General features: G+C 40.6%; 2 protein-coding genes across 3 annotated transcripts in view; both read right to left on the bottom strand.

Moving 5' to 3' along the window:
* The window catches only part of LOC116726780 (ras-related protein Rab-26-like), an 82,246-nt gene extending 78,220 nt beyond the window's left edge, over positions 1 to 4,026 (bottom strand). Inside the window, exons 1-2 of the mRNA XM_032573664.1 lie at positions 3,451 to 4,026; positions 52 to 162 (exon numbers count right to left, since the gene is read on the bottom strand). Coding sequence (XP_032429555.1) covers positions 52 to 162; positions 3,451 to 3,627 — 288 coding nt within the window. The 5' untranslated portion in view covers positions 3,628 to 4,026. The remainder of the gene's footprint in view (positions 1 to 51; positions 163 to 3,450) is intronic.
* Positions 4,027 to 6,921: 2,895 nt separating this feature from the next.
* On the bottom strand, positions 6,922 to 21,491 carry lmf1 (lipase maturation factor 1). Of its 2 annotated transcripts, XM_032573638.1 has the most exons (11): positions 21,281 to 21,491; positions 20,372 to 20,681; positions 19,698 to 19,708; positions 17,789 to 17,937; positions 14,493 to 14,558; positions 12,326 to 12,493; positions 11,999 to 12,179; positions 11,259 to 11,412; positions 10,560 to 10,743; positions 10,374 to 10,486; positions 6,922 to 9,341 (listed from the first exon to the last, which is right to left on the bottom strand). In XM_032573638.1, exons 1-11 carry the CDS (start codon positions 21,489 to 21,491, stop codon positions 9,155 to 9,157), a joined length of 1,734 nt encoding a protein of 577 aa, XP_032429529.1. In that variant the 3' UTR covers positions 6,922 to 9,154. The 2 variants fall into 2 exon arrangements, with proteins under 2 accessions (XP_032429529.1, XP_032429530.1); XM_032573639.1 differs by lacking the exons at positions 20,372 to 20,681; positions 21,281 to 21,491 and having other exon boundaries at positions 19,610 to 19,708.
* Positions 21,492 to 21,870: the final 379 nt, after the last annotated feature.

The following is a 21,870-nucleotide window of genomic DNA, read 5'->3' on the forward strand; positions in this document are numbered from 1 at the left end:
GAACACATTGACCTTCAGAATGTCTTCATGTGAGCGTGTGTGAGTGCATACCCTGAAATCGATGCCGACGGTGGAGATGAAGCTGCCGGCTAAAAAGGCTCCGTCTTTAAAGCGGACCAGCAGACAGGTCTTTCCCACGCCTGAATCCCCCACCAGCATCACCTAAAGCAGAAACAACACAGCATATGGTTATCCACCTGATGAAATTTAAATATAATCATTCATTTTCAGTGATTGGATGCAACATTTAAAACAGTTAAGAGTTTCAAATGTGTCGCTTTGATGCAGAGACGGGCTGTCCGTGGCAGAGTACAAATCAGGGAATGAGTGATGGAAGATTGGATTGACATTTCCTCAGAGCAGGTTATGATTAAGTCTTCCATTTGCATTTTACAATTCTAATTACCTCTGCATTCTCCATCTGTGGTCCGTCGTCCCTGATTATCCATCGCTTAATCTATTAAATGTTTAATATTTAAATCTCTTAAGCCCTGCTCAGATATTGGAAAAGTAACACCGCCGACTTCATTGGTCGATAAAGTTCCCAGATCTCACTTTGTTCACATGCAGTCCACATCGTAGTCGTTCCTCATATCATACGACTGACATTTTGGATTTTCAAAAAAAAGTTTAAACATGTTTCTCTTGGTTTAGAAAAAAAAAAAAAAAAACACCAAAAGAAACACTCTGCCTTTTAAAACAGTAATGGTGGCATATGGATTATGAAAATATGTTTACTGTTGGGTGTGACCTAATAAGCATAGTTCCACTCAACAGCTTTTGTTGAGTGGAACAAAAAAGGAAACCGACTGTAAAAAAGGAAACTGTGGCTTTGCGTGAAACGTTTACATAAATGTTTGAATGGAAGCCCTGTAGAGTTCAATATAAATTCAAAAAACCTAAATATAAACGGCACTCATATGTTCAACATATCCCTGCATCACACTGGAAAGCTACTGTGAACTGCCAAAGTAGCAGCATGCATTTTACAGTAATTACATCACTTTATGCACGGCTCGGTCTAAAGCATGTGGAGACTGCAGACTGAGTGCAGTAGCGCATTAGCATAAAACTGGCCCTCAAGTAATAACCGTTTACAATTATTTAGAGCATAGTGTCTACTAAAAGCATCCTCATGCTTGAAAATGTCCACATTTCTTTATGATGTCAGCCCACAAACTTTGATGTGATTAACTGGGATTTCAACACAAAGTAGTTTAGGATTTTGTAGTGGAAGGGAAATGGTACGTGGTGTAAAACCTTTGCAAACAAAATTATGAAACTGTTGCATTTCCATTCAGCTTTTCTTAGTCTGTGTTGGCCTATGAAGTGATTTATGTAGAGCCACAGAGTAATATAAGCCTGGCGGGCCACCAGGCTTTACTTGCCCTCCACCAGGCTAAGTGTCATTTATGTATTTTTAAATAGGTTTTATTATTTATGTGTAAAGACAGATTAAGTTAGGTTTGTAGTTGATGCAATGAATTGTTTCGTCCTTGCACTTGCCCGTTGGCCTCACACGCTTTTTCTTCCAAATTATGATGCACCTCCATATTTTTGTAACTTTTCATATTTTTCAACACAAAAACGCAGTGGTGGACTGCCCTAATGCCCCTACCACCGGGCTTGGAAGGTTTTCTGGAAGAAACCCACATCAATCACCATTATTAATCCTTATGCCTTAAGAGTTTGTGGTTGTACCATGGCAAAACTATGACAACAAAACAAAAATTAAGAGGCAAAAAACTTCCCTAGCAAGGCACTGTGACAATAACGCTTATCCACACATGGTGCCAGCATTTCCAAAGAATTAAAAGGAATCCAAGTTATTCAGGAACTGGACATAATTCATCACCAGCCTCTGATTTGGCTTTCCATTAGTGCAGTGACGTGCAATCAGGGGAGGCAGGTGAGTCACTATGACAAGTCAAATGCCAACAATGACAAGAGAACAATCAATATGTCCACTTGACTGTCCTAGAAATTTGTTTCCTGAATGATTTTAACATTTTTCTGGTCAAAATGGCTGATTTTGCTTGTTCAGATATTTGGAGGCAGGGCGAGGCGAGGCAATGGTGTGCTTTACCTCACCTCTTGTGGCTCTGTGTCAGGCCCATTGCCATTTCTCTTTATATCACCAATATGCATGTTTGATTACACATTTAATCCACTCCTGAATGAATGTGAGTGACAGTCTTTTTTGGAATGTGTGTATGATTGGATTGATTTTTGTAAAGTGCCCTCAGATGACGTGTTGTAAATTGGCACTACATAAATAAACTGAATTGATCTTCTGATTGGCCACAAATATATAGTGAAAATGTGCATGGGGAGGAAGAAAGCACTGTGCCCTATCAGTGCTGATAGGGGGCAGCACTGAGCTCCATTGGCACAATGTTTTTGTAGGAAATACTGCTACCTGCAGATAGTTGTCACTTAAACCCAATATATTAAATCTATAATCTCACAATTATGCAATAGCACAAAAAAAAAAAAAGCATGGGATCGTTTGACTTTTTATACATTTCCACAATGTTTGCTCTTCTTTTACGCATTTAAAAACTGAAAACATCCATTTGGATTAGAAACAATCCAGGTCAACTTATCTTTGGTCCAAATCACCATTTAACAACAACAAAAAAAAAGTTTACCATTTTATTTTTCTTGCTATTATTTTGTTAAACAATATATAATGCATTGCTAAATGTCTCAATTCAGGTTAAAGTTGAAATATAAAATCCAGTCATGAACCTCACTCACTGCATTCAAATATTGCACCTAATTTGTGTATATACGCTTTATTGATCATAACTTCAAAGCTATATGATTATGTTCTACTACTACAGGGTGTGTCGGTGCAATAAACATATTTTATCAGCTGGACTCCTGCTCCAGCAAAAGCCTCCTCCTGCTCTGCAGTTAATTGATCTCATTAATTATAGAAACCTGCCTCCATCATCTCCTCTGGGTTATTGCACTAGACTGTGGCGCACTACACAAAGATTAAACTATATAGACAAGCCGCATCCAAAAGAAAGAATAGATTTATAAGCACTGTAAATAACGTTCAAAGGATGTGACAACAACTAATTTAAGGTATTTTTTCAAAACATTGACAGCAACCACATAGAATGCGTCGAAAACGCAACTTGTTTTTGTTCATTTTCAAAACTCTTCATATTTTACTTTTGTGTACAACAGATACGCTCCCATATGTTACCAAAACACTGTAAAGGTTTCAAACAATAGCTAATAAAATCTCACTGAGGCACTTTAGTTAACTTTTCTTTTTTTTTTTAGGAATATGAAGCATCACAGAATTAAAGCAGCCCGCGTGAAGCCGAATTAGTGGGATTTTGCAGCTGGGAAAACTTGCACGTGCTTTCCCTGACAGACAGGTTCACCCGCGCGAGCGTTTCGGGAGGCTCTCAAAATGCCAGCTCCGCTCACCTTGAAAGCGATGTCGTAAAACTCGCCGCTGTTGCTGATGGACGGTTTGCTCGGGTAGACCAGAGCCGAGGACGGCGCGCCGGCTGCGGCCAGACCCTTCGCCGTCCGCCCGCTGCTCGGAGACGCCTTTGGGCTCTTGGAGGTCCCTCTGCCCTTCGCTGCCTTCTTCCTGGACATGGCTCCGGGTTCAACTTTTAAGCTTCTCAAGTGAAGTTTCGGGTTGGTTAGAGGGGAGAACACTTTACTCCGCGTTAAGTTGCTGCTGCTGCTGCTGCTGCGCGGTCGAGGGAAGAGAAGTTCACCTGTGCGTCAGAATCGTGGCTGTGCGTAAAATAAAATAAAGAAGAAGAAGAAAAGCGTCAGCGCTCTGCCTCTGAGGAGGGGCGGCTGTTGTTGTCCCGCTGGCGCAGCTGGATGTGAGAAAGCTGAGGACTGTTTACGCTCGCGCCGTCTCGCAGTCTGTTGCTTCGTCGCCTCGATGCGAAAGACTAGACTTAGAATAATCATAAAAATAAAACAATAGAACAACGTAATGTTAATAAATCGCATAAACATTACATAGAGCCAAGAATATGTTTTGGCTTGTTAAGAAAACCGATGAATGCAGTTCGGAATACCGAAATCAATCCTACTCATCATCAAAGCAGGTAGTTCTGTCATTAATAGCGCCCCGAGTGAGACTTGCCTTTATTTTCGCAATTCAGCTTAACGTCTGAACTCGTTCGTTTTTTTTTTATTTTATTGAGGATTAGCGAAAATCTGAAATCCAGTTTTCCAGGAAAATAGAACATTTCATATCAATTTAAAGAAGACTTCTTAAGTGAAATGTTAAGCTGTGGGCTACAAGGTCAGTCTACTGACTTGACAGCTGTCCAGCAGATTCCAAAGCAAAGACAGTAGGTCATTTAGCCATCGAAAAAAGTCGACTGTGTATCCAAGCGCAATGGAAAGTTGAGTGGAAGAAAAAATTGGTAGAAAATACAATGAGCCATAATTATCAAAACTAACACCAAAGCTAAAACTATACATAGTTTTTTTTAAAAACCCTTTATATATTTCTGTCTAATGAATATAAAAATGACTTCAACCTTTTCAACTAAATTAGGCATTTATCAGTGCATAACAAATCAAATTAATTAATTTCAATACACCATACAGTGTTTGTTTTGAGCAACTAAAATTAAACAAAAAATAAAAAGCCACCTGAGGAAGATATAAAAAAATACCTGACATTCTGCACACATTTCTGATTGCAGACATTAATTTTAAGATGATAATGAACCTAATGGGTTAGCCTAACTCTCCATCCGGACTGACTGAGCTTGAGTTATTTTGCAGAGTGAGTAAAGGTTTTAGTTTCTATATGTGCAAAAATACCCCCAAAAAACTTCCACTATGAGAAAGTATTGACTGAAAGGGGGTGGAATATGTGGCTGCAACATGACAATGAGAAAAAAATTGTCTGTCTATAAAGGCCTTGGACCAACTTCCAGCCTGCATGAAAATATAGCACATGTCACCAAGTTTTAGTCTGGCTCACATCTTTTAGGAACCCATTAATGCATGCTCCACATGCCATTTTTATAACCATGAGCACAAAGGATGTGCTGTCCACATTCTTCTCAGTGTGTATTATTGCTACTTTGAAGCAAAATCTGCAGAACATCAATTTCTTTAAAAAGTTTTGATGCAGTTTGATGTTTATTCTTGAGGACAGAGTTTCCTAGTGGGACGCTTTTCTGCAATCTTTCCTAATCTTGGCATGTTTGCTTTTACATCAACCCAACTGGAAATATCTCAAAACTAAATTGGTGGAAGGTGAGAAATGTCTGCGACACACAAAACAGTTGGTGGGGGCCTGGAATAGATAGTGGTGTGACAGAGTGTGCAATCTGTAAGAAAAACCATCAAAGTCCCCATAAAGGAAAAACCTGACAGAAAGGCTACGAGGAAATTGATTTGCAGTCTGGAGGCGGGGATCGCAGCGAACAAGCATGCAGATCCGTTTGGAGGCGAGGCTATTAAAAACACCCTTGCTGTGCGACTGATGTATCAAAACCAATGAGCTTCAAAACACGAGGTGGAGCACAGACGCCCATCCATGACTGCTGCTCTAAGAAAGACGGACTTCCAAGCAAACGGACTGAGGAACGCTGCCTGTTTAGCTTTGGTGTAAATTAATTTTTCTCACTTGACTCTTTTACGGTAAGAAAAATGTGTTATTTTATTGATAGCAGTAGCTCAAATAGCATTTAAAAGAAAAACACACAGTTGTATCCCTTAAAATGCATTTATTTATACTTGAAGTTGATCAGAATGTGTCAACTCTAACTAGTGGACCACAGCTATCTTCTGGGTATCAACCGTTAGACACCATCCACATGCTAATTGGTTATGCAAATAAAGCCTTTCATGACCCACCATCACAAATGTAAACATGTGGAGCTTGATAATCTTTTGAGACCGTGTGCTTTGGGAAAACTAAGATCAAGCTTTTTGGCAAAGAACATTCCAGGTGAGTTTAGGGTGAATCAAAGGTTGCCCCCACAAATATGCAACTGCTGCACATGAAAAGGAACCTATTGGAAGTAATATGTCGCATAAGACAAAGTTATCCCCAAATAATTTAGTTTGCATATTCAAATTATTGCCCAGTGATGCACTGCGACATCTCAAAGGTGTACCCCATCTCCCCCTCAATGACCGTTGGGGACGGCCACCTGCTCTGAAGTGACCCAGTGGATATAGATGGATGGATGTATTCAGATGAATAATTCCATCTTAATTGAGAATCTGTTAAACAACGAGACACTTTTTTGTTTATATAGTTTCAAATAAATACATTTTATTTGTTTTCCACCAGTTTCCTAACTATGGTGGAAAACGTAAGGCGCTGTGGGCCTGTTTCTCTTCAAACTGTCTTGGGAACCCTGTTCGACTGCATGGCACTCTCTGATATTTCAGGACATTTTAAATAAATGTCTGATGGCTGCTGATGGAAAACTGAAAATGGGTTTTGTTCACCAGGAACAAAACACAGCTGTCTTCCATAGCCATATCAGTTCACAGGGTCTACATCCTATAGAAATACCTGAGGTCCAAAGAGAAGAGAGTTTAAGATCTGTATGTTCTATCCTTGTGAAATGTTCAAGGTGAACATAAAGTGCTGTCCTACTGGCAAAAAAGTTGAGAAATGGCCAAAATGAACAGCAGAAAACCAGGGCATTCATGGCAGTAAAGAAAAGTCTGCTCCTATGTCAATAGATGTTTAAAGTAAGCAGTACAGTTTTTCTCGCTGTTGCACATAATGCTCTACAGCAGTGTATAAGGAATTACAATGGTTGCTTGTTAACGTGGCTGAGACTCTCAAGGTCTCTTTCTTTTTGCTAAAACAGTTTGGATCCTCAGCTGACACTGAGAAATAAATTGTACTGGATGTTGTCGTGGAAAACAGACTGTGCAGTAAAAGGCTTTTCATTCTCTGGGGAATTTATTCATCATGCTGTAACACCTTTACCACAAAAGACACATTTATCTGTTATCTGGACAGACATGATTTGTTAAGCTCAGGGTGAAGTCAACTTTCCAGAAATCACAGTCTATGCATTCACCATAAAATATAAAATCTCTATAAATACACGATAAATGTTTGTGCAAGGAAGGAACGGGGATCCAAAGGAAGGACAAAAAGAAGGGCCATTAATGGAGGGGAGGTGAGAAATAATGTAAGGAAGAGAGGTAGAACAAAGATGCAAGGGTAGAAGAAAGGTAGGATCGAATGAAGGGGGGTAGGAATGCAAGGAGAAGAAAAGGATACAAAGAAGGAATACGGGGAAAAATGAAGGAGAGGAAAAGAAGGAAGTACGGATATAAGGGTGTCAAAGAGAGAGGGCACATAGAAGAAACAAGGCATGCCACAAGGGGAAGGAGGTGGCACAAGGAATAATTAGGAAGGAAGGAAGACACAAGGGAGAAAGAAAGAACAGTGGTAGGACGCAATGAAGGAAAGGCGAAGGACACAAGGAAATAGGAAGGGAAAGATACAAGGCAAGGACAGAAATATGATATGTTGTTGCCTTTCATTTTGGAAGGTAAAAAGAAAAGCAACAGAAAGAGTTAAGAAGGACCAAACTAAGGGAGGGAGGACAAGGAATGAAGAGGATTCAACAAAGTCCACTGTCAATTCTTTTATTTCTTTGTAATTAAACCCCAGTGAAACAATTTCTCAGCATGAAGCTCCCCAACCGTGCTTTACAGTTGCATTCACACCCATCTGGTTCTTTTTCTCACCAGGTTAAGAAGTCCAAAATTGGTTGTCCAACATCTTCCAGTTTATGACACCCATGGTTGTACTTGAGCTGTTCCTGAAAAATATTCTAACCACATATTTTTATCTGTAGAGGTTCAGTTGGGGTCAGATAAGACTGGGTGTTTGGAGTAACAGCACCATCTGCTGGTCTTTCTTTTTTATTGCGCTGTCTGTTCTGTGGCTTTTTAGTTTCTTCTCCATGTCTCTGTGGCTCAATGGTGGATGATTCAAACTTTTAAAACGTTTTAAGTATTTCATGTGTCAATTATTAAAATGTATGCAAATAATTTACACTTACAGTGTTTATGTTTCTTCTTTAAAACTCAAGTTTTCCCTGCTGCAGGTTCTGGACCAACTATTGATTTATAATGACCCATTCTTGTCATCAGAGCTCAGAGTTGATCAGGTTTGTTGGATACTTTTGGTTAACCTGCTGTTGACAACACATTTTCAGAATTGTTCTGATCTGGGAAGGCTCTTGGAAACATACTTTTCACATTTCTGTTGTGATCTCACTCTTTATTAATGGAAGAGCTTGAGAAGAAGAAAAAGTAAATCTCAGAGGAAGATGAATAAATTCTCAGCTGTTCCCTGTTAATAAAAGGATCTTTCATCAGAGAAAATAATTTTGCCCATCTGCCTTCCTTAAACACTATTTTGTCCAAATGTATTCAAAATAGGTTTTTTAGTCTATCAAGTGTTTCTCCTGTGAATTTGAGATTTTTTTTGTTGGCTCTAGTGGCCTTTATTTGAAAGTAGTCTGACAGGAAAGTGGGTAATGAGAAAGGGGGAAGACATGTGGCAAATATCGCCAGGCTGGGAATCGAACCTGCGACCACCGCAGGCCTCAATACGTGGGTCATGCATTGCCCCTGCGCCACCACAGCACCCCTATTTGTGATTTTTTTAAAGAAAAATATTTAGATTTGAAAATGTCTTGACAAAGAAGACCTCCTTAGTGTTTTTCTTTTTCTTTTTGCTATTTTGACATGTGCTAAAGTGAAAGTGAGCTTGTTTAGACACTGTATTCCGGTCCCAGATAACATGCTAATGTGGCTCAGCTCTCAAAATCCAGCTAAGCTAAAGCTAGTTTAAAAAAAACAAAACATGTAGGAAGCCACAGAGACTTGGTGAGAAAATTAATCAAGTTGACCGCTGTCATGGTGGCGATTTTCATTTTTTACATTTTCAACCGGTTAGTACGTTTACGTTCAGGTGTCCTCAGCATGTTTTTAGGGCTTAATCATTTAAAACTGAGAGCTTCAAAACCTTCACATTGATTGGGAATAGTTGTACTGGTGTTCTGAGTAAAGAGACGTTTTATCAAGCAGTTCTTGAGAAACCTGATGTCATCTGCATAGAGTAACCTTGGCTCCAAACTGCTTTGACGTGACTTTAGCTCCTGCTTGGTGGGATGTGTGGGTGAGGCCAGTTCCTGGACTGGAAGTAGCCTCTGAGTCCTTCCAGGTCTACAGCAGGGAAGTAGGCTCCGATGCGTTTTCTCAGCCACCATTTGCCCTGCGCTGCGCTGGTGCTGCCCGGCTGAGAGAATTTGTACCTGAAGTGTTCTCCTCGAACCCATCTGACAAAGTAGAAGCATAGAAAGGTCACCGATGTAGTCATGTTTTTGAGTCCTGCTGTGGAGCAAACAGGTAACATTCCATTTTCCCCAAAATTGCTTGCAATATGATAATACCTGCTGGAGTTATCATATTTTAGAGTATTTTATTTATGTCTAGAACATTGCTGTTGCAATTTCTCTGTTACCTGAGTTCTGATTTGTCCTTTGTGTAGACTTTTAATCATTTTTGTGGTTGAGGAATTGCTTGTATGGACAATTATTCCCTCTGGTTTTGGATGCTGGACAGTTGGAAGGAGTTTCGCTCTTACTCTTTTACCTTCAGATAGTTCTGTTGTGCAACCATGTCACCAAGTGCTGTTTTTTTGTTTTTATAACTGGAACCAGCTGATTAGAATCTCAAAAGCTCAAAAAACAGCTGAACTTTGACCTCACATCAAAGATAAAGATTTTAAGTGGAGCTGCAAAAGAAAAAAAGGGGATTAGCAATAACTGCAAACAACATTTAAATTCCTTTTGGGCTACATAAAGTATTTCTGAATTGAATTCAACTGCACGTGTCATTTTCCTTCCACTTTACAACAATGCTACTTTCTGCAGGTAAATCACATAAAATCCAAATAAAACACACAAGAGTGTGTGAATGTTACGTGAATAACTTGAAAACAGTTCAAGGGATATGGACATTTTTGCAATTAACAATAATCTATACTATATTATAATGTTAACTCCCTTGCCAAAGAAAACAGCTGCAACTACGTCTCAAAAATGCAGAACACAAAATAGTTTAAGAAATCTTAATACATTTGAAATAAACTGGGTAGGGCAGTTTAACTCTCACACCTTGTAACGATTTGCGTTTTGTTAGGATAAAGACATAAATTCCCAGGGTTTTTATTATAAAGACTTTTTTTTTTTTTTAATAATTGTTATTTGTTCCACCAGGGGGAGCCCTAAGACAAAAAGTGCTCTGCTCAGCAGAGGTAGTTTGATTTATAAGTGAATTTTGAAAGCAAAGCTCATGTGTGTGTTTACCTGGGGGGGTCTCTGCCTTGGAAGGGGTTGTGGTCGAGCAGCGAGAGGACGGTGCTGTCGTTGGCCAGCAGGCGTCCTGCTACGTGGATGACCCACTCGCTCTGCTCGTAGGTCTGCGCAACAATGTTATTCCAGACTCAGCACCGAAAAATAACTACTATTGAAAGGTAGAAGTTGCTAATGCACCTGGAAGGCAGCGAACCACATGAGCCAGTCCAGCCGGTAGTGGTAGGGCGATATGAGGCAGGGCCGTCGGTACACGTCTCCTGGCTTACACCTGAACTGGTACTCCTCCCAAACCGCCTCAGGGTCTTTGGGATCTGGGCTCAGAGTTCCCTGGAAGATCACCTCAGTCCGTTCTTTGGTGATGCTTCCCAGAGGACAGAGAAACGAAAAGATTAAATGAGATAAAGATGGGTTTTTCTTTAACGGGGAATACTTTAACGGCACCAAATTACATTAAAGACATGTCGTCGTAGCAACCTTCCAGATCACTCAGGTCTTCTGGTTTTAGTTCACTCTGCATCACCACAATAAGGAACCAAACATTATGTTTTTACGCTCCACTAATCTGGAGCAAATGTCTAGAAAACTTCAAAACTCCCAAAACACTGAGTTCATTTAAATCAAGGCCAAAAACCCACCTGTTCAGAGTTGCCTTTGATTCATAACTGGAACATTGATCAATATATTTGATGTATATTTGCTTGATAATGGCATTTCACAAACTAATGTTTACTTCTTGTTTCATGATTGGTGACTGTATGATATTTCTACGGTATAACAAACTTTGAACTGCCTTGTTGCTAAAATGTTCAATACAAATAAACCTGGCCTGTTTTCAAGTCCTCCAATCCTCCAATCCTGAAATCCTCCAAACTGTACCTTCCAAAAGCCCCGTAGGTGTTGACGATGCGCAACGGGTCGAAGGAAGTGTTCATCACCTGCCGCGGACTCAACAGGTTCATCACCACTGGCACGCTCAGGACGCCAATGAGAACACCCAAAGAAATGTTCACCACCCGCCGTATCAACATGCCTAACATACACACACACACACACACACACACACACACAGGAACAGGATGAATCAATAGCGTCTCAAGGGTGTCTTGTGGGATATGTGGGAATGATGGTCCAACAATGGAAAACGGGCACATTTATCGTTGCTGGGTCTGAATCTTGACAGCCTGGCAGGATGTTACAGAGACACAAAGCAGTAGTCAAATTTTTGTTGGTTCTTTCCCACTCCTGCATGTTCAACTCCTCTGTATAATCCACAGAAACTGTCTTTATTCCTATAAAATCCCACTCTGGTTCTGTTTGAGTTATTAAAGCAAGTTCCCACCTACAGCTATAAACTTATTTTAAACTGAGTAAAGTAAAAGCAGTAAATCTACAATGAGTCTAGTTATAGAAGAGTGGAGTTTTCTTGCATTCATGAAAGCCTGTGCTATAAGAAAATCCTTCAAGTTTAAATTATTTTTTGCAGTGTTGACCCCTTTTACTAATTTGTACTGTATTTTACTGCAGTTCTCTTTCCACCGTGGTCAAACACACTGCCTTTTCTGGCATCTATCGGATATTATACAAAATAATAATTAAAAAACAAAGTGTAAAGACACCTTTTGTGGGTTTGGGGACTTGTCCGGTCACCTCCTTCTTCTGGATCTCCAGCGCCGCCTCCTTAGCTCTGGAGCCGCAGCGAAACAGAAAGCTTAGAGATGCATCGTCGAAGCAGGCCAAACTAGGAACAATGGTCAGCCAGTTGAGGAAACTCAGGTTCCCGCTGATGATCAAGACCACCTGCAGGCCAGAAAGGAGTTATAGAAGAAATAAAAGCCACAGAACAGAATGGGTACAATGTACAGTTTAAAAAAATAAACAAATAAAAAACAACAACAAGGGGAAAAAAAGCGCTGATCGTGTTTGCTAGTCTTCCACAGAGCTACCTGAAAGAGAATCTGGATGGCTCCGTTCACCATGCACAGCCGGCGGCCCAGGAAGGTGAAGAAGGGAGCGATGAGCTCAACGAAGTGGTTGGACAGAGTCTCGAAGCGGTGGAACCACCACGGGGAGCGGTGCAGGTAGTAGGACACGGGGTTTGGCACTGGCTGGGTCTGGAGACACATTTCAATTCAATAAACTTAGGCTCAATCATACTTTATCTCAGAGTGAAATTAAATGTTGTGACTGTTACTGTCTGACAGTCTCATGCCTCAAGCAAACAACAGGAAGTCCCTTCATTGTATCCTCCAACTATCTGTCACAAGACAAGTTGGGTGAGAAAATATTGGCCATTTTTTTGGAAATCTCAGGTTTACTCACCTTACAAGGAATAAACGCACAGACTAATGTTTGAGATTAGCCCTAACTGTACTAAATGCTATTGAAAGATGCTAAAGACTGATCATTTTAACTTCAAGAACAGAGAAAATCTATTTTGCTGCTCACACAGTGTGACGTCGCCTCATGTCCTAATGTGAATAAACTATGATCATTCACAGGAAAACTGCTTAGGTCTCGATTATAACAATGGTAAGCTACAATCTGGTCTTGTAAAGGACCAAAGGAGAGAGCCTAATTTATGTTGTCCAAAGATATTTAGAGATATCTATGAGGGAATCAGACATGTCTCTGTAAGATTTACTTAGCTAAATAGGTCAGGTCAGAACTCTACAAAAATCGGTCATGGTGAATCAGTGCATGACCAATAGAAAGTTTACAGCCAACATGTTCAATTTGTGAGGAGAACTAAGGATGGAAGTTTTCAGCGCTTTGCTTTGGCGCTCATCTGAGAGTGAGTCAGGGGAGTCATTTCTGCACCACACCTCGAGGAGAACTTTTCCAAGACTAAATAAAGATGGAACCTTATTTAAATGAAAGGTGGCCGCACCTTCACCCAGGCAAACACTCAGAGGTTTCTCAGTGTTTGTCCATGCAAAATGTGCTTTGGCTGAACAGGCAAACAGACGCGGGTTAGGTCAGGAAAAATAAATATAGCACAAATATAGGTGGAAAGGATAAAAAAAATGCAGCTGTCAAACAGATCAATACTTTTATTGTATTTTTTAATAAAACACAAGAAAAATTTGCATTATTTAACAGGCGGGGGACCTAAATCTCCATATGGTGCGTTAATGACAACCCACCCTGTATGAACAAAGTACTAACTGTCCTGCAATGCATCGCCACGGTAACCCCCGAGAATCCGGACAGGAGGAAATCTGCAGTCCCACTGCAGGTCTGAAAGGGAGCAGTGTGTCAAAGGGGTTAACGCGGCGTCAACTGGCGCCATGGCCTTCCGGTATTAGAATGCATGTGTGTGTGCGTGTGGGTGTGCGGGGGGGTGCGTGTGTGTGGGGGGGTGTGTGTGTGTGTGTATATCAACATTAGCACTGAGGGTGTCGAAAGCTGAAGTTGGACCAGGGAAACTGACCCAGCGAGGCATAAAATCCACAAAGCAACGAGGCAGTTCAAAACTTTTTCTGCTACGTGACAGATATAAAAGATTCATTCTGTTTCACTCAGAAGGAACCAGTGAAGCTGTCCATCACGGGTTCTCACCGTGGTGCCTCGAATACAATTTTAAGTTTTAGAAATCGTCACTCATCCATTGACTTCTGGCCTAAAAATGCGCAATCCCCAGAGAGTTGAATTGCAAAAACATTCATGCAATACAGTACATCAAGACTTGCAGAAAAACAAGCACGGGTGTTTTAACTGAGATACATTTAATCTAATTAACATGTTCAATAAAGCAACAATCTTTCATAATGATACAAGTGATATCATGACTTCGGCCTTGTGTGTATTTTCTCCAGTTATGTGTTTGATCATTACAGAAGGCACCCTTCCTCCATCTGAGACCTTATCATACAGAATGTTGTGGGCCAGATCATGACTGAGCAGAAATGTGAGCAGCCTGGGTGTGACTAAAAGCCCAGGAAACAATTTTATGTCTTTTTTTTATTCACTTTAGAAAATATTCAAAACCCAAAATGAAACAAAATATGATTTTAAAAAATATCGATTGAATTATTTTAACAAGTAGAAGCATGCATCACTGTGTTAGATACACTGCTGTGCAATGACTTAATGGAATAAATAAAGAGTCACCTCATAGTGGTAGTCCATGCAGGTCAGGTCTCTCCAGCACTGGTCTCCTCTGATTTTAATGAGGCCCTGAACAAAGAGAGAAAACAAGCACTGAACTCAATGTGAAATACAACTGGACACCATCCTAAAGTCACAGTTGGGAGTTTGAATACGTAATCAAAACTAATGTTACATGGGCTTTATTCAAATTAAACATTGAAAGTGTTTTCACACCTGATAAGTCTGGTAGACTCTGTTTGATTGTGGACCAAAATTGTTACATGATCAGTTGGTGTGTTTTGCTTTCACACTGCCTCTGTCGAACAAAGCAAACCCTTTGAAAAACTTGTTCGCCTCTTCGCCAGTGGTGGCGCTACTTACAGAACCACAGATGGAAATGACACAAAAGACACTGATCACAACTTTCTTCTTTGCGAAATATAGTGGCGTGGAGTCAGATTTTAGCTTTTATAGGATTTCTCTTTCGTTTTTAGCAAAAGACCATGAGCTATTTCTCCCACTAGTATTAGACTCTAGCATTGAATTTGGTAGCATTTACCCAGAATGCCCTGTGCTATAGTTTGCTTCCTGCTTTTGGAAGTCTTCCTGGTCCGCTTGGCAATCCAACCACGCCAGAGTTCACTTTTACTAAACCGAAACCTAGGTTTGTAGGCAGACCAGAGTTTGATTTTTTTTCTGGTCTGCATCAGAGTTTGCTTTCTAAGCAAAGAAAATTATCCAAAAATTTCAGAGATGAGCTTACTGTCTTACAAAAACAAGGAAAAAGACACTAAAAGATGGCAAATGACTTAAATCTTCCAAGAGATAACAGTGGCTACGCCACCTGGGGAGAGAACAAAGACTCCATTAACAACTGAGGACACAGGTGGTAAAAACCCTTGACTGATTGCAAAGTCACTTGATGGCAGGAACTACTAAGGTTTCAGTTTCCACAGTTAGGATTTCATGGTTGAGCTCCATGACAAACACCACTGCTCACCCAAAAGGGCAGTTCCAAAAAAACCATGTATTTTGGAACAATCGGTAATGGGTAAGTTCCCACCAAATGAAAGTGTTGTCACCACAGAAATGTGGACTGTAGTCACATCAGTAGGAAGAGGCATAATTACCACCACAAGACAAAGGACATCTCATCGCTCTGACAATACAATCTTCAATGGGACAGATTCTCATCAGATCTCATCTAATATCTGCAAAACACCCAATCCCAGTTTGCGAGATTCACGCGGTATGAACAAATTAGGGATTCATAAAGGCATATTCACTTGTGTGGCTGTTTTCCATCCAAACAGCAAAGGGAATAACGTCTTATCCAAAACACGAGACCGCCGATATTGACACATCAGCTGGTCATGTGGCTGAGCACGGAACGCACAGTAAGGCGCCCGCTATCCTGTTTGATTAAATTTAGGAAAAAGCAGAACGTCTCTCTCTGATTAGGAGCTTGGCTGTGGAGGTGGCGAGGTCCAGTACCATGCTGTTTATCCTCTTCAGTCATGAGACGAAGACGTTTCACCAATTACAACTGGATTGAAAAACATGGAGCACCAGGTAGAGAGATAGCTGGACCTAAGCCTACACAACTATCCTCTGATAGTGGAATACTACTGGACATCTCTCTGAAAACACCAGGGACACATGGTTAGCATAGCATCACGCTAAGATTATTTTCTTCAAAAGAGACACAAAAGTTCACCTGAGTTGATTGGAAGATGGATAAAGCTCAACCCTGGGCGATGTTGGCAGGAAGCCCGTTAGAAGCTATAAAAGACTTAGAGAAGTCACTAATGGAATAATCTCATCTGTCAGCATGTGACACCAATAGGGCACCATGGCGGGAGTTTTTACAAGTCCTAAAATAAGGATTGTACCACCTTCCAAAGAAACATTTAGTCTCATCTTCAATGGAACAATGGGCCTTTAAAGAAACCGCATGATGCGATGGAAACTGCTGCATTTACACTCTGAGCAACTGGCAAAGGTTTCAACCTCTGCCAACATGATGCTGTTAATTTATAATAAAGCTACTAACATGAGCCTGGCTCCACTGTAATCAAAGATTCTCAGTTGGATTTAGGGGTGTACGTCACCTTTAAGCCTTTCCTGTGCAGCTCAAGGTGTCTGTTTAAGGCTGATCGCTGATCAACCAAAATGAAGGAACTTGGGGACGATCAATCAGTGAACCCCTAATGGCTAACAGAGTACAGGCAAGGCAACTAGATAAAAATTCACACGATACCTTTCAAAATGTTGTTGTTTTTTTATGTTTTGATTGCGTTTTGTTCCTATTCACAAGCACAAAATATTTGTGTAACTCTGTCAGGGAAAACGGCTTTGAGGTACAATGAAGCCTTGGGCTGCAACACTACATTTTCAAGGTACAATCATCTAGTAGCCTTCCAGTAGATTAGTGATTAGTTCAATTAAACGTTTGCATCCATCTATAAAAACACCAACTACTGACTCTAAATGGGACGAATACTGCATCTGGATCAGCCGGCTGTATTGAAAACAAAGCTAAGCATGTCTTAGGCTTCAGCTGAGGTCTTTAAAATCTAAAAATGGAGAAGAAAATGGAAATGTGTAAAACGTAGAGCCTGACGTGTCGCAATCCAGCATCAGTCTGAGAACATACCAAACATATTTGCAGTATTACTCAGTCAGCCACTTCGCTATACTTTTGCTACCATCCCAGCCTGCTGCTGATGCAACAAGCTGTTTCACTCCAGAGCTGCAGATACTTTGTTGCAAACGCTTTCTTTGCAGTCTGAACAGTTTCAAGGCAAACCCCGTAGACATTATTGAGTACATCACCACCAGAACGGCGTTAAAATATGGCGTGACTTCAGCAGGGTTAGGCTGGAAGAGAACCATAAATATACCGATGAGTTTATATGTGAAGTAGATTGCGTGTTTCAGCGAAGTGGAGGTGTGTTGAGTTTTCTCCGTGCTCCTGCTGGTAGGAGTTCCACTCGGCTGGCGGCGACGACCTGTCAAATAAACCCCAGCTCTGCAATCCCCCGTGAAATCTGACAGACGAGGCGCTGTGTTGTTGAGTCGATCACATATTTGGTTTGGCTTTACCAAACACCGGCAGAGTGCTAGAGCAGGACAGCGGTTCCGAAGTATCGCTTTAAAATTAGGAGGACAAACACCAGAATGATTCCATCTGCTCACTGTTTGCGTGAACTTTTTCCCATATTTTAATCCCATTAAAAACACAAACTATCAATTTTTGCCGGAGCTCCACGTGATCCATTGATTTGAAGGACTGAATAGTTGCGACTTTGACTCACGGCTCCCAGCATGATGCGAACGATGAGCCACCTGAAGGTCCAGATGCAGACGAGGGAGGGGGGACAGCTGCTGGGAACCTGGGACAGAGTCCACACCGGACACAGGAAGACAGCCAGGAAGCCCGTCTCCAACAGCTGGCTCTCCCAACCTGCACAGACAAACACATTCACACAGTAAAGCAGACGACGCTGCCCAGGCCTGGTTGTGATGTCACTTTTTTTTTTAATGCAGGCAGTGCAGAAATTTACCACAGTGATATTTATTTTTACACTGAAGTCTTGGGGGGTTTTTTATACTTAGGACAGAAAGCAGAGCCACCAATGCAAACATGTTCGTGTTTGTGTTATTTCTTTGATTCAGCTGCGCCACAGACTCAGTGGTCTGCAGTTTACGCTCCTATCTGATAAGTTCTCAGGATCGTTAGCTCTCTGCTGAAAGAGGAGTATTTTTCCATTGAGAATTGAACACAACTGTTGAATTGTTGCATTTGTTTTTGCTACAAAATACAAGCGCGGACCCGTTCTACCATAGAGAGACACGGTGAATTGAAACACACTTAGCTTTAGCAAGTATATTCTTCTCAGTTTAGCATTTTAGCATAAAATCAGCTGTTCGTAAGAAATTGGGTGCAAGATTTTTTTTACAAAATAATTGGGTACAAAAAAAGGAAAGAAAGAAAGAAAAAAAAGGCTGAACGCCACTACAAATGTAATGAAACAAGGAAATAATTATTAAGATCTGTTTCCAATAGCAGTTAGCTTACAAAAATGTAATGATTTAGCCCCTATGCCCACCAGGCAATTTTTGTTCATTTAAAAAAATACATATATTTTTGCTTCTATAATCATTTGGTTTGTTTAACAGCTCTTAGGGTAACTTTTTTTTTTTTTTTACCCCTCCAGGGGGTCTTTTGTGGGCTCTAGTGTCCCTTATATGACAGTAGGCTGACAGGAAACGGGGAAGGAGAAAGACATGCGGCAAATGTCGTCGGGTCCGGAAGTCGAACCCGCGACGGCAGTGTCGAGGACTCAAGGCCTCCAAATACGGGTCGCGCTAACCGCTACGCCACCACGGCACGCCCAGGGTAACTTTTTTATAAGAACTTTTCTTTCCACCTTTTACAATTTTTTGAAATCCGACGTTTTACAAGCGCTTCGCATCCTCTAAACACCTTCGCACCAAAAATATCCACATTTTAAAACCTGCTATTGTATCAGACATCAAGTCCCTTTTTTTGGTCTCATATGGCTCCACAAGGGGAAATCCAAGACTTTAATGAACAGGACTACAACGAGGAAGAGAACTTTAAAGTAACGCAGTACAGTAAATGAACAGAATGTAAATTCTGTTGCGACACCTTCAGGCGCTGCAACCATCTTCTGATGTCTAAGTTTATTTCTCATTTTGTACTATTCATTTCTTTATCTTTGTATATTACGTATATACACATAACCTGCATCTTAACTCGAGTCGAGCAAATCTCAATCTCGTTGTAATCTGTTGATGACAATGACAAATAAATCTTATCTTATCTAAATGAAGCAAATCTCAATTTATTTATTTTTTTTGCAATAAATAATATAATAATTTAAAACAGAAACAACCGAACTGCAATTTAAAGAGTTAAACTTCTAAAAAGAGACTGAACATTTGGTAAGTTTGAGAAAATATGAAGCAGTTTAAGAGAAGCACGAAAAAAGACAGAACAAATATTACTGTATTTAAAAGGAAGGTTTTTTTTTTAGGTATGCACTTTTTTGCCATTGTGGTGTTTAGATGGTGGTAAATCTGAGAAAAGAAGGTCAAAATTATATCAGGACCTTCCTTCTCATGCTTCCAATCCACATCTTTGTTTGGCGAAGGAATAACAAAGGAAGCCCTGGTCGAACTAGTATGACGTTCACTTACCAAAGGAGTACCTAGAAAGAAAAAATACAAACAACGACATCAGAATTTGCTCTCATTTTTGAAAAATGCGTAAAACTTTAACATGTGTTGAAATAACCAAATGGTTTTTTTCCTATGGAGGCCGTGGCATGATGAATACACAGTTAGCTGATGAGGTTTACATTGACGTTTCGGTCAATGCAAAACACCTTGCATCATCAAAACTGCTGTTTCTTGTAGAGTGATTCTGTTTGTGTTCTTACTTCCTCCTACACACACATATGTTCTGCACCTGATTAGATGAACCACAACTGCAGCATCAGGAGGAGGAACCGGACCACACTTAGTGGGATGTCATCTGCAGTTTTGCCACTAGATGGCACTAGATCATATCCCATTTTAAATGGCAGATGAAGAAAACCATAAACCTTAACAAAGCAGGCTTCTAAAATAAACCAAAGACATATAACTAAATAGATTACAAAAAGCAACCCTACACTTATCTGTAGACACAATCCTGCTGCCACCAGTGCAAAGCTTACCCACTTTTGGCAGCAGCACTTCAATGTGGTTCAAGTCCAGCAGACTTAATCACACCTCCGTCTCATTTACAGTCAAGTCTTTATTTGTCACATTCAGAGAAAATATTTGTTTATTTAGCTAATAAAGGCTCCGCTGTGTGCGTATACACTCACCACAGCTGTCCCACGTTGACCAAGGAGTGGTAAAGCACCCACAGAGTCACCATGATCACCATATTGGCCATCCCTGTCACCAGGACGAAGCCTGACAACACCACCCCAACCAAGGCAATGCAGTCAAGGTTGGCGTCCATGCTGGTCCAGTCCAAGAACCAGAGGACGGAAGGTGCGTATGCCAGGGCCGACGTGCCGATCTTTCCTCCGACGTAGCGCTTGACGCTGTTCAGGTAGTTCTTGCAAGGCATTAGCCCATTCTCTCCAATCAGCTGCTTGTTCTGGTTGTAGGCAACCATGAAGGCCACAACTAGAATAAAAAAGAAAACCTTAGCATTAATGTCTTTTGTGTGTAGAGTCAATGTTTGCAGTGTTGACCCATCTCCAACCCAAGCACCAGTGTTTCATGCTTTTCGCAATCAATCTATTCATTCAAGCTGGAGTTTCACAATTTCACCTGTGGGGATGATATGACTGCACTGACATTAAGTTAGCTGATCGATTTTGTTCCAGTGCAGAAATGTTTTATTACACATTAGATCTATAAAAGCAATACGGATCGTCCTTAAGTACAATGACCCCGCATTGTAGGCTACAATAGAAAACACCAGTGTTGCTGCCAAAAGAGTATTTCATAGCTACACCATTAGCAACATGACCACAATAACAGTGTATCACAGTGTTACAGCCCGCACACATTAACTGCGGAGTAATCAGGGTTCTGTGTTCATCGTAGTCAATACAGATGCTGACAGCTGTGATATTGAGGCCAGGATACAGTAGGCTTTAAAACTACAGAGCTCGTGGATCTAATAGTTTTGAAGAAATTTATTGAGCAGTTTTGGGTTGGAAAAGGAAGCACTGAAACAGCGAACACGGCTCGGTTCTGGAGAAGTCAGAGAAACTCACAGTAAATGAAAGAGACTGAGCGCAGCAGCACAATACGAGTGAGCCAGTAAGTTCCGGGTTGTAAGGACACGAACTGCTTCTTCTTCTCCGAGTCTCCATTGGCGGCAGTTCCGTCTGAAGAGCCGCCGGGGACTCTCTCCGTCTCCGTCCTCCTGCTGTCCACGCGCCTCTTCCTCACCGAGCTCTCTGCAGCTGCAGCGTTGGCCGCCATGTTTACGGAGCTCTCCGTCACGTGACAAAAACATATCCGGAAGTGAATAACAATGACTTACCCCCCCAAAACAACGTTTTTTCTGAAAAATATATCTAAATAAAACAAGACAAAATGTATTATTATTATTATTATTAATAATAATAATAACAATATTATTATTATTATTATTATTGTAGTAGAAATAAATAAATAACATTATCCTCAAAACTGTAAATTTAATATAAATTATTTGGACAGGTAAACCATAAAAACAAAGACAATAATAAGACAACTAACAGACCTATGTAATAAAAAAAGCCAAGAAAAACTTACCGTAATATTTTAAATAAAGAAAAAAAGGAAACAATAAGAAATTTGTGGAATAAAAAAGAAAACT

Source organism: Xiphophorus hellerii, chromosome 10 (assembly GCF_003331165.1).
Source record: "Xiphophorus hellerii strain 12219 chromosome 10, Xiphophorus_hellerii-4.1, whole genome shotgun sequence".
Classification (NCBI taxonomy): Eukaryota; Metazoa; Chordata; class Actinopteri; order Cyprinodontiformes; family Poeciliidae; genus Xiphophorus; species Xiphophorus hellerii.

Excerpts from the sequence above, each read along its gene's own strand:
- lmf1 (XM_032573638.1), bottom strand. The coding sequence starts at position 21,491 with ATGGCGGCCAACGCTGCAGCTGCAGAGAGCTCGGTGAGGAAGAGGCGC. Across the intron at positions 20,682-21,280 it reads CTCAGTCTCTTTCATTTACT|TTGTGGCCTTCATGGTTGCC; the intron begins GTGAGTTTCTCT and ends TTTTTATTCTAG. Across the intron at positions 14,559-17,788 it reads TTCGCATCATGCTGGGAGCC|GGCCTCATTAAAATCAGAGG; the intron begins GTGAGTCAAAGT and ends CTCTTTGTTCAG.